Source organism: Oryctolagus cuniculus, chromosome X, assembly GCF_051225735.1.
Source record: "Oryctolagus cuniculus isolate XC-2025 breed Fujian yellow rabbit chromosome X, ASM5122573v1, whole genome shotgun sequence".
Lineage (NCBI taxonomy): Eukaryota > Metazoa > Chordata > Mammalia > Lagomorpha > Leporidae > Oryctolagus > Oryctolagus cuniculus.
Window position 1 is genome coordinate 132,246,412 of NC_142888.1, and position 12,121 is coordinate 132,258,532.

Sequence of the window (12,121 nt, forward strand, 5' to 3'; positions counted from 1 at the left end):
TGGAGGTGGAGCCACTGGCAGCCATGGTGGTTCCCGCAGGACAATCTCAAAGGGAAAAGCTCTGAGACTGACACTGTAGCCTTTACGGAGCTGCATGGCCTGAGAAAAAACTCGTCAGATGGAAAGGGTGCACGTTCCATAGTTGAGCCCACCCAACACAGGCTTCCCTGTGAAGCTACAGGAGGCCGTTGGATTAACGCCACTTCAAGTGTCACAGGAGGCTTGCCTTACAGAAGGTTCTAGAAAGTGAAAGAAGAACCACACGCAGAGGCTGTGCCGGCGCGCGGGGCTGAGGCCACTTGCCGGCTGAAAAGACCACCTGGCAGCAGGGCTGTTACAGGAAAGGGGTGACCCTGAGCGAAGTTTTAAATGCCAGTGTGACTTTTTTTATTTAGCGCGAAATAATACACGCGGCAGCCACCTCAACTTCGTATCACCTCTGACCTGCGTGATTCGCCTCTAACTACATGCGCCATGAGCGACCGAACTTCTTTTCACTCCAAAAGGAGTTCCAGCGCTCGCGCAGTCGTTGGAACTGATGGAAGGGAAGATACATAGAACTGGAATTATTTTGTACAATGTTAATCATGCAACGGGCAGTATTCACAGTGCCTTTCATTGGGTGAGTGGAGGGTTGAGTGCCGCGGAGGGATCCTCTCGCGGAGGAATTCTCACGCGGAGGAATTCTCGCGCGGACGGATCCCCTCACAGAGGCTGCGGGAGCGCACCTCAGCATTTCGCTGCGGACGCCGAGGTGCGCGGAGCCATGTCTGACTCTGAGGCGAGCTCTGCGATGGCTGAGGAGGGCAAGCCCGACGAGCAGACGCTGCAGGTGCTGCGGGACCTGGCCAACCGCCTGCGGATCCATTCCATCAAGGTCGCATGCACTTCGGGCTTTGGGTAAGGTCCCCTTATGGAAGCACGGGCTGGGTCGGGCAGCCGGCTGGCAGGCGAGGCTGTCGGGTGAAGGGCCCCATTGGGGCCTCGGTGGGCTTGGGCACAGATGCCCAGCTGTCCAGGAGCGCGATCCATGCCAGCCAGTGTTCTTGTCGTGGTCAGGGCCGGGCGGTTGGTCCCCCCCCCCCCGCCGCCGCGTGAGTTCTGGAGGCGTCCGAGGCCTCTCTGGCTAGGAGAGAAAGATCTGGAAGCTTTTTGGATGGGCGGTGTTCCTGGAATGGCAACGGTCGGGCCGCGGTTTAGTTTAGTGGGCGACAGGGGCTAACTGTACGCGGTGACGCCAGGCGATAGGAGATGAGGGCGCCATCCTATCGGAGGCTGAGAACGTAAACCGAAAACGAAAGATGTTGGCGAGTAAGAGCAGAGACGCACTGCTGGGTTTGCTAGCGCGGCTATCTTGTCGAAGGCTTTTCTGTCTACTCAGAAGGGCTGTTGTCGTTTTGTCTTTGTAGGATGAATTTCACAATGTCCTAATTTTACATTTTTTAAAAATGTATTTATTTGAGAGAATTGGCGGGAGACAGACGGATCTCCCATCCGCTGGGTCACTCCCAAAATGGCCGCAACGGGGCTGGGCCACGCGAAGCCAGGAGCTTCTTCCGGTCTCCTACGTGGGCGCAGGACCCCGCTCCAGCTTCCGTTGCTCTCCCAGGAGGCTTAGTGGAGAGCGGGAACGGAAGTGGAACCGTTGGGCTCGAGCAAAACTGACGCCGCCTGCGCGGCCCGCCCCCCACCCCGCCCACCCCGCCATCTTAGGGCGAAGTGTGGGGGGTGGCGGTGGATTCTTTCCGCATTTGGTCAACTCCCCAGTGAGACTCCTGGCGGCGTACTTGGCCGCCTAGGGAGTGATTTCTGTCCTACCCCGTTGTACATTGGAGGCGTGTGATTTTTCTAGCTGTGGTGTAGTCGTCTTGGGCTTTCTGTTTGTAAAAGTCTACTCAGTTCTTCAGCGTGACCAGTTCTTTGCCCTTAGAATGCTCTTAGAATTTTTACTTCCGCAGCAGAATGGGCCTCTGGTTTGCTGAGTTGCGCTATTTCAGTCTTCACTTTTGCTTAATCTTTTTAAGAAGAATCAACTTCTGGTTTCATTGATTTTTTTCCCTGTTTTCTTAGTCTGTTTTATTTCTGCCCTAATCCGTATTTTGCCTTTTGATGGGTTTGCGTTTACTTCTTTCCCTAGCTCCTTAAGTTGCTTTGCTTGTTGATTTGAGGGTTTTTTTTTTTTTTTTAATGTGTTTAGAACTACAAATACATTTCCTTTTGGCACTGCTTTTGCTTTTTCTGTTCAGTTTTGGTTTTGTGTTTTTGTTTTTGATGTTTCTGTTTTTTAATTTTCTTTGCAATTTAATTTTTGGACTCATGGGTCATGCAGGAGTGTGTTGCTTGATTCTCACGAAGTTGCTGCATTTTCCATTTACTATTTCCAGTTTTATCCCTTTTGATGGAAATTTAAAATATTTGTGGAGGATGGAATTAAAAGAAAAATTTCGGGGGTGGTGTTGGTGAAATGGTGCCAACATATCTAAAAGTGCCATCTCACGTGTCCTTCGATAGCTCAGTTGGTAGAGCGGAGGACTGTAAAAGTGCCATCTCAAGCCCCGGATGCCATCTTGGCCTCTCCAGGACCAAACCTGGCTTACTAAGCCCAACCATAAGCAGCAGCCCCACCCCCGCTCTAACGGGATTCACTTTCCCAGTCCTCGCCCCCTGAGTCTGTAACAAGGCCTGTTTTCAGGCCCACTCCTCTTTCTGGCTCTCCCCATCCAGCCTGTCAGGTCCCTGTCGTCACCCCCATCCCCCCCCATTAAACTTCCCTTACTCCCCATTTGCTGTGTTCTGTGCTGACCTCCCAGGTGGTGCAGCCAGTGAAGCTGCTGCTTGCAGTGCCGGCACACCACACCCGAGCGCCGCTTGGAGTCCCAGCCTTCCAGCTTCCCATCTAGCTGCCTGCTAATGCTCCTGGGAGGTAGCAGAACGTGACCCAAGTGCTTTGGGTCCCTGCCATCCCCGTGGAAGACCAAGATGGAGCTTATGGGTTCTGTTTGCAGCCTGATCCAGCCCCTGCCATTGTGCCATTCAGGGAGTGAACCAGTGGATGGGAGATCTCTCTGTCACTCTGCCTTTTAAATAAATCTTTTTAAAAGAAATTATTTCAGGGGCTGGCGCTGTGGCATAGCAGGTAAAGCTGCTGCCTGCAGTGCCAGCATCCCATATGGGCGCTGATTCAAGTCCCAGCTACTCCACTCTGATCTAGCTCTCTGCTATAGCCTGGGACAGCAGTAGAAGATGGCCCAAGTCCTTGGGTACCTGCACCCACATGGGAGGCCGGGAAGAAGCTCCTGTCTCCTGCCTTTCGATCAGCACAGCTCTGGCAGTTGCAGCCAGTTGGGGAGTGAATCAGCGGATGGAAGACACCTCTCTCTCTCTCTTTCTCTCTGCCACTCCTTCTTCTGTGTAACTCTTTCAAATAAATAAAAAAAATCTTTAGAAATTATTTCATAGAGGGAGCTTCCATCCACTAGTTCATTTCCCAGATACTTCCATTGGCTGGAGCTGGGAAGCAGGTAACCCAATCCATATCTCCCATGTGGGTGGCAGGAACCCAGTTACTTAAGCTATCACCTCTGCCTCCCCAGGTCTGCATTGGTGGAAAGCCAAAGTTAGGAGCCTGAGCTGGGAATTGAACTTGGGCACTCCAGTGTGGGACACAGGAGTCTAACTGCTAGGCTAAACTCCTGCTCCTAAATTTACTGTTTGATTGCATTTTTACATTAACTTTTTTTTTTTGACAGGCAGAGTAGACAGAGACAGAGAGAAAGGTCTTCCTTTGCCGTTGGATCACCCTCCAATGGCCGCCGCGGCCGGCGCACCGCACTGATCCGATGGCAGGAGCCAGGTACTTATCCTGGTCTCCCATGGGGTGCAGGGCCCAAGGACTTGGGCCATCCTCCACTGCACTCCCGGGCCACAGCAGAGAGTGGCCTGGAAGAGGGGCAACCGGGACAGAATCCGGCGCCCCGACCGGGACTAGAACCCGGTGTGCCGGCACCACAAGGCGGAGGATTAGCCTTGTGTGCCGCAGCGCTGGCCTACATTAACTTTTTAACATAGCCTCAAAATTGGTATGATATCTTTTAAATCTTGTCCTAGGGAGTGAGCAGTTAGCCTAGCAGTTAAGATCCCCAGCTCCCATGTCAGAGACCCCGCCTTTGATTCTGAAAAGTGTTCTGATATGCCACAACACTGGTTCCAAAGTTTTTTTTTAAAAGAGGCTGGCATTGTGGCACAGTAGGTTAAGCCGCTGCCTGCAATTCCAGCATCCCATATGGGCATTGGTTCAAGTCCTGCTGTTCAATTTCCAATCCAGCTCCCTGCTAATATGCCTAGGAAGGCAGTGGAAGATGACCCAAGTACTTGGGCTCCTGCCACCTGTGTGGGAGATGGGGATGAATCTCCTGGCTCCTGATTTCAGACTGTTCCACCCCCAGCTGTTACAGCCATTTGGGGAGTGAACTAGCAGATGGAAGATCTCTCCATGTCTCTGTCTCTCTCCCTCTGTTTTGTAACTCTGCATTTAAAATACATAAATAAATCTTTCTTTAAAAAGTGCTGGCATCTCATATTGGAATGCCAGTTCGAGTCCCAGCTGCTCAGCTTCTGATCAAGTTCCTGTGAATGTGCCTGGGAAAGCAGTGGGAGAAGGCTCAAGTACTTAAGCGCCTGCCACCCACATGGTAGAAGACTAGGATGGAGTTTCTGGCTCCTGGCTTTGACCTGCCCAAGTCCCAGCCATTGTAGCCATTTGAGAAGTGAACCATCAGATGGAACATTTCTTTCAAATCTTTTCTTTAAAAAATTTTAAGATTTTTTTGGAGAGGTGGAGTTACAGAAAGAAGGGGAGACAGAGAAAGGTCTTCCATCCTTTGGTTCACTCCCCAAATGGCTGCAGCAGCCATAACTGGGCTGATCCAAAGCCAGGAGCTTCCTTGGGTCTCCCACGCAGGTGCAGGGACCCAAGCACTTAGGCCATCTTAACTGCTTTCCCAGGCCATAGCAGAGAGCTGGATTGCAAGAGGGGCAGCCAGAACACGAACCAGCACCTATATGAGATGCTGGCGCTGCAGGTGGAGGTTTAGCCTACTATGCCACAGCGCCAACCCCTTCTAAAAAAATTAAGAGCCATGTTTTTTTGAGGTCTTTTTGAATTTTCGTTTTTACCTAAAATGCAGAGAGACTGAGAGATCTTTAATCTCAGATGCTTACAACAGTAGAGCTGGGCCAGGCAAGAACCAAGAGCCAGAAACTCGGTCCAGGTCTTCTACATGGGTGGCAGAGACCCAAGTATTTTAGCCGCCTGAGATTTTTTTACATATTTATTTGTTCCCTTTACTTTTAAAATTAGTAAGAGGATTGTAGTTTCTCAATGATCTCTAATGGCTTAGAAACCAAATCATCTGCTTTAGAGAACACTTGCAATGCAAGAATTTTACGTCTGTTTTCTGTATTATGAAGCATGAACCAAGAGATAATATGACTGAGATGAGCCTAAAATCTTGTTCTTCATACTATGGGGAAAAGACTCTAGGGAGTTGCTTTTATAACCTTGTGCTGTGCCCTCCCCTATTTTTAATTATTGAAGGACCAGCTAGACTCACATGCAGGCCGCTTTGTAAGACCAGTGCTTATTTTGACATTCAGTAAAGGCCCAAGTTACTTGACCATGAGAAATTACTGTCTTTCATGATTCACTTCCTAAATAAATTCATTTTAGGTGGTAGGATGGGGTCTTCATGGTGTTTCTGATTAGTGGCTCCTGAATTTGCATCAGCATGTAGAATTAACCAGATGACTTCACACAAGAATACTCAAGGCCTGGGGTGACCTTGCTTCAAGTATATGGTACTCCACTGATACAAGGGGGTGGTCTTGTAGCAGGTGGCTGTGTGCAGGGAGAAGCTGAGGTTACTGGGCTTTGATGCTTCCTTCAAGGCTGCAAACTTGGGAGGCCGTGGCCCCTGGCGGGAATCATTCTAGGCTGGGAGAAACGACTGTTGCTTCTGGTCTGAGAAGGCCACATGCTGTACATTGTGTTGCACTTGCCTGGAGAAATGATCTGTGTGTCATGTCTGTCTTTCAGCCACCCCACATCGTGCAGCAGCGCTGCTGAGATCATGTCTGTGCTCTTCTTCTACACGATGAGATACAGACAGTCAGACCCGGAGAACCCAGACAATGACCGCCTCGTCCTCTCCAAGGTATGCTGGCAGGGCAGCCCAGGGCCTGTTCCCATGCTTCTAAACGCTGCCAGACTAGGCCAGGGCTTCAGCATAGTGGTTGAGATGCCTCTTGGGAAGCCTGCATCCATGTCAGATTGCCTGGGTTGAAGTGTCAGCTCTGCTCTGGCTTCTCACTAATACACACCCTAGGAAACACAAGTGATGGCTCGAATAATTGGGTCCTTGCCATCCGTGCGGGAGACCTGGATTGAGTTTCTGGCTCCTGTCTTTGACCTGGTCCAGCCCTGGCTGTTGCAGGGATTTTGGGGGAGTGAAGCAGATGACAGTCTTCCTTCTCCGATGGCAGCATGCCTGGAGTGGGCCCTGATGATCATTCTGGCTCTTTGTGTTGTGAAGGTTTATAAGGTGTTCTAACGAGAACCAACCTGAAGCCATGTGACATGCCTGGTAGGCGTGCTGGCTCGCGGCAGCCTCTCTTTCCTTTAGTGGTACCCTGCCTTGTTCCACCTAGCACTAAAGCTTCACCTTGGCAGGATCACGCTGCTCTCATTGCCTGTGCCTGTTGGGCAGAAACAGCCAACATCAGCGGAAAGGAAGAGCTGCATCTGAGGGAAATCAAGTGACTTGGGGAGACATCCCGCCCTGTCAGTTGGCATTCTGCCATTTCTCCATAGCTTTCACCTGACACTAATGGGGCACTTTGTCATTAGACTGGATACAGTGCCAGCTACCTCATGATACAGGGGGCAGGAAAGAAAAGGAACAGTGAAAACAAGGTTGAGCTGAGAACATGTGGCTGCTTTTGTCTGAAGAACACTGTGTCCTGGAGCAAATCATTTAAAACCTGCCTTGGAGAGCACCATGTCCAAACATAAATGCCAGACCAGGGCGTTGGGGAGTGGTTTAAGGACAAAGTCAACTGCGGGTGTGGCTTAGATACTTGGGAGTCATCATTCTTACCCTTGTTTTGGTGTCTGAAATGTAATCGCAAACACTTGGGCAAAAATAAAATTTCAAATATTAACATACAAAAAATTCGGTAAAGTTTGTGTGTATAAAGACAAAGATGAAGTAAATGGTCTGCTGCTAAAAGTTGGGTATATGAAAATTCATTGGACTAGGCTTATAATCTGTTTATAAGCTTGAACTGTTCTTTACAATAAAAAATGCTAAAATTGGGGTACACAAATACAACAGGGGCTTTCAGGTTTCTGGTTTCAAAGGGAAAATGTGTAGTTTGCCACATAACTGCTGCTATCAAGTTATCAGCCTCAGAGGGATAAAGAGCCTTTCTGGTATACAGTAGCACAGTAAGCATTGTTCAGCTGCTAGAATTTGTGTGTTCATCATATTTAGACGGCAGATAAAATTGGAAGAGGAAAAAATGCAGGAAGCATAGTGCAGGGTGGCTTTGACTAGGGACAGAGTAAAAGGGAACACTCGAGCCAGAGCAGGCAGTGCCTTCAGCACTGCTGTTCCGAGGCACTGGGTCTGGCCTCAGGTGACTGTAGGGTCAGGGCATAACTGTCCAATGCAGAGTGCTACGTCAGCAGGCCTGCTGAGGCTTGGCACCCTCACTGACTATCACGTTCTTTGACTCCCTTAGTAGAGCTGTCACAGTGCTGTGAAAGCTGCTGGGGTAGAGGGACTCGGGGTCTCTCTTCAGCCAAACCTCCATCCCTAGACCTTTGATTTGCTTTTGTTAACTCTTTTGTTTTCTCCAGCCAAGCAGGCCTGGGAACCAACCAAAAGGCCTTTGTGTGAACTTTTTCTGGAAGCACACTTTGCTGCAACAGAGATGAGAAGATCGTCTGGAAGAGAAGTCCTTTACTTTTGTGGTTGTCCGTAGCGCCTTGTGTCCATCTTTATTCTAGTCCTCCACTCCTTGGGTTGTGTCTGCTCCCACTCCTCCCACCACTGTATAAGAGTTGTGGGAATGAGAAAGAAACTCATACGGGACATTTCTGCACCAGGCATTGTGCTGACACCCCACCAGTCTTCTCTTGCAGACCTTACGGCCTGCTGTGGTCCATTGTTTGCATTCAGTGAGACCTTTAGGAGATGGTCTTACTTGCCCCACACGTCATAGCCAGGGGGAAAGAGTTGGTCTGAGCTCATTACAGGCGTGAGGTGGCCACCATAGGGAGGAAGACAGTTAGAGATGTGGTCAGAGAGACTTTATGGGACAGTTCTGCTAGGGTAGAGATGCAACACTGACAGGAGTCTTGGGGGGCACAGAGCATATGGAGAATGCCAGAGAAGGTCCTAAGAGCCCAGGGAGGAGAGTGGGAAACAAGCAGGAAGAGCCAGCTGAGACTGAGAAGCGCCATTTGTTTATCCATGACAGTGATGGACACGCACCTGCCTCTGCTTGAATGAAGCAGATGCTTTACCAGAGGTGGGGGACAAACAGGAAACAAGTAAATAGGAGAATGATAGGGCACTATTGAAGCACAGTAATCCGGAAAGACCACAATGCCTGTGTTTGAACAGAAATTTGGAAGACTTGGGACAGCTGTGACATGATGAGCTGCCTCTAACTTTTAGCAGGCTCCTCTGGTGTCTGGGTTGAAAGTGGCTACGGGGAAGAGGCTGGGGCAGTGATACAGGTAAAGGATTCTTGTGGCCAGGCCAGCAGGGTGGTGGCAGAAGCTGTTGAACCAGTTTTCTGTCTCTGGAAGCCTGGGAGTGGGCGACAACCCTGTGGCATGGATATCTCTGTGCAGACAACCAGGATGTTAGTGAAGGGAAGGGAAGTAGTGGTGGAAAGTGATTGCTTTCTGGCAGCGGTACTTCTAGGTGACTGCTTCTCAAATACCAGTTGGCCTGAGGTTTACAAAGCAGAGAACTTAAGAGTTCAATGTTTCTGGTTTTTATTTAAGAACCCACATTCTCCAAAACATTGAATATAACTAGAAGAAAAGCCTTGGGAAAATGGCAAGAGTCAAGTTTGACATTTTCTGCCTTGCGCATGGGCTCCCTCCTCTGTGTTCCCAAAGCTCCAGTTACCCTTGCCACACTGGATCACCTGTGCGCCCCAGGCTTGAAAGACAGATCTCTTCATCTGGGTCACCATGGGTTTGCTCTGTTGTCCACTTGTAACATTGATCCGAGGCTCGTGGTGCATGTGGGAGTGGTGAAGAGTTCACTGAGCAGGGCAGGGGGGGCCGTTCCCATGATACATACTGCGTGGGCCACAGGAGCAGCCTGCATGCTGTGCCAAAAGCAGGCCTGATACTCCTGTCCTGCAGCTGCTTCTGGCTTCACTGGGTCCCTTCTGTCTTCCAGAGGCTGTCGTTTGTTGATGTGGCAACAGGCTGGTTTGGACAAGGACTGGGGGCTGCATGCGGAATGGCATACACTGGCAGGTACTTCGACAAGGCCAGGTAAGGCACCTACCCAGGAATCAATTAACTGCCCTGCTTGTACCACACACTGGCTGTGTGGGCTGTCCGTGTGGGAAGACAGTGGTGCTTTTGGAAATTGGGAAAGAAAGCATGTTTCTGGAGACTGTCCCAGCATTTCTGACTGGATCTGAAGTGCTGCCTGGAGCCTGGAGCCAGGGTGATTGGAATGCTCATCTTTTCCAACAGCAGTGCCTTCCTGTTTCTCTTAGTGAATTTCACTTAGGAATGACTAGATGGGGCATTTGCCTCTGCATTGGGAGACCCCTAGTGGTTAATAATGAAGGTCTTTTTTCCCCTTGGATTGGTTCCATTAGATCAGTCTTTCTCACAGGGCATGTGCCTAGCAAACAAGACAAAGAAGAGGGCCAGAGAGGGTCCCAGAATTGGCCGTGGGGACATGGTGATCTAACCTCACAAGTTCCCTCTGATGTACCTGATGTGTGTGAGTCCAGAGCTTCTCTATCCTAGGATCTTGCAGAACAGCCAGCTAGGTCTTTGGGATGGGGGAGAACCCTGAAGGGCCAGTTCCCTCCCCATTGCAGCCCCTGGTGACCCCTCCAGAAGTACTGCATTGTGCCACTTCCACTCCTCAGGTAACCACTCAGCCCCGTTCCCCACACGTGGATTGATATTTGTTATGTGTTGTTGCCTTTCTTGGTTCTGAGCCTGAGGGTAATAACTTCTTTCAACTAGAGGATTTTACTGGTGTTAGGGCTGTGTGTTACTGGCATAAATGTTTCATATGATTTTCTGCTGTGGAATTCAGTGCTTCCAGTGATATGTGCTACTGAGGTAAGACATTTTGGTCGTTAGGATTATTTTAAGTTATAAGATCAGAAATAGAAGGTGACAGTGCTTAAAAATGGAGCTTACAGAGGCCAGCACCATGGTGTAGTGGGTTAATCCTCCCCCTGTGGTGCCAGCATTCCATATGGGTGCCGGGTTCTAGTCCCAGCTGCTCCTCTTCCGGTCCAGCTTTCTGCTGTGGCCTGGGAAAGCAATAGGGGATGGTCCAGGTGCTTGGGCCCCTGCACCTGCGTGGGAGACCAGGAGGAGGCACCTGGCTCCTGGCTTCAGATCGGTCATTGTGGCCATTGGGGAGTGGGCCAGTGGAGGGAAGACCTCTTTTTCTGACTCTCCCTCTCACTGTCTGTAACTCTACCTCTCAAATAAATAAATAAAATATTTAAAAAGTAAATGGAGCTTACCAAGAAAGTGTACATGGGAATGTTGCTTGGGGATTCAGGGGAGCTGACTTCTTCCCATTGCTCTCTGGCCTGTAGATAGGGAGAGGTGGCAGAAGAACCTAAAACTAGCCTCGCGGATAGCATAAGAAAAGGCCCAGAGCCTGGCTCCTGAGGCCCGAGCTCTCAAAGCAGCATGGCCTCAGCAGCTGCATGGGACCAGATGGCCAGAAGTAGCTTCTCAGGTCAACTCCTTCCTGTCTCTGCTGAAAGGCATTTGCTTGAGTGGCTCACTGAGCCTCCCCATCCCCCAGCATGCTCCTGAAGTGCTCTTGGCTTATTCTAGCTACCGGGTGTTCTGCCTCTTGGGAGATGGTGAGACCTCAGAAGGCTCCGTCTGGGAAGCAATGACCTTCGCTTCTTACTATAATCTGGACAACCTTGTGGTGATCTTTGACGTGAACCGTCTGGGACAAGGTGGCACCTTGCCCGTTGAGGACTGCATAGAGATCTACCAGAAGCGCTGCGAGGCCTTTGGGTAACCACGTTCTCTCTTGCTTTATCTTCTTTCTGTACTGCCCCTCTTTGCCTCATGTAACCTGGCTGCTCCCTCCTTTGACAGGTGGAATACTTACGTGGTGGATGGCCGGGACGTGGAGGCACTGTGCCAGGTATTCTGGCAGGCAGCTCAAGTGAAGGGCAAGCCCACTGCTGTGGTTGCCAAGACCTTCAAGGGCCGGGGCATGCCAAGTAAGCATTTCTTTCCTGCTTGTGGTTATTGAAAACATCTGTTTGCCCAGCAAAGGAGGCGTAGACAGGCAGGCAGGCGACTGAGTTAAGTCACAGTGATGATGCCTATGGTGGATGCTAGAGATTGTTTCTTCCTCTTGCTCTCACTAGACAGTATGTCTTGTTAGGGGAGGGAGGAGTCCAGACCCCCTGCAAGTGAGCAGTGAGGGAGGGACTAAGACAGCCCATCAGGTAGAGTGGCTGAAGGGGGGTGGTCTATGCAGTGAGAAAGTATGCTACATGTACCAGCAGATGCACGGTTAGGGGTGTGCATACACACGCATATGCCTAGGTCCAGACTCTTGAGAGAATATAGGAAATGGCAAAGTATCACCTCTGAGAAAGGTAGCTGTGGATCTGGGACTAGGGGAGTAGGAAGTTTTGAAAGACTAACTCCTTGCACCCTTCAAAACTGTCACCTCAAATTTTTCATCTCAACTTTAAATAGTTGTATTTAAAAATATAAAGAGTTCCAAATTGTACATCTCCTCCCTCTCTTATTCCCACTCTTATATTTAACAGGGATCACTTTTCAGTTAAATTTAAA

The 12,121-nt window shown here is 50.0% G+C and overlaps 1 protein-coding gene across 1 annotated transcript in view; it reads left to right on the forward strand.

Annotated features, from left to right (window-relative positions):
* The first annotated feature begins 400 nt into the window (after positions 1–400).
* Positions 401–12,121, forward strand: part of TKTL1 (transketolase like 1) — a 37,727-nt gene continuing 26,006 nt past the window's right edge. The window contains exons 1-5 of the mRNA XM_008250299.5: positions 401–900; positions 6,095–6,212; positions 9,483–9,580; positions 11,132–11,323; positions 11,408–11,535. Coding sequence (XP_008248521.5) covers positions 539–900; positions 6,095–6,212; positions 9,483–9,580; positions 11,132–11,323; positions 11,408–11,535 — 898 coding nt within the window. The 5' untranslated portion in view covers positions 401–538. The remainder of the gene's footprint in view (positions 901–6,094; positions 6,213–9,482; positions 9,581–11,131; positions 11,324–11,407; positions 11,536–12,121) is intronic.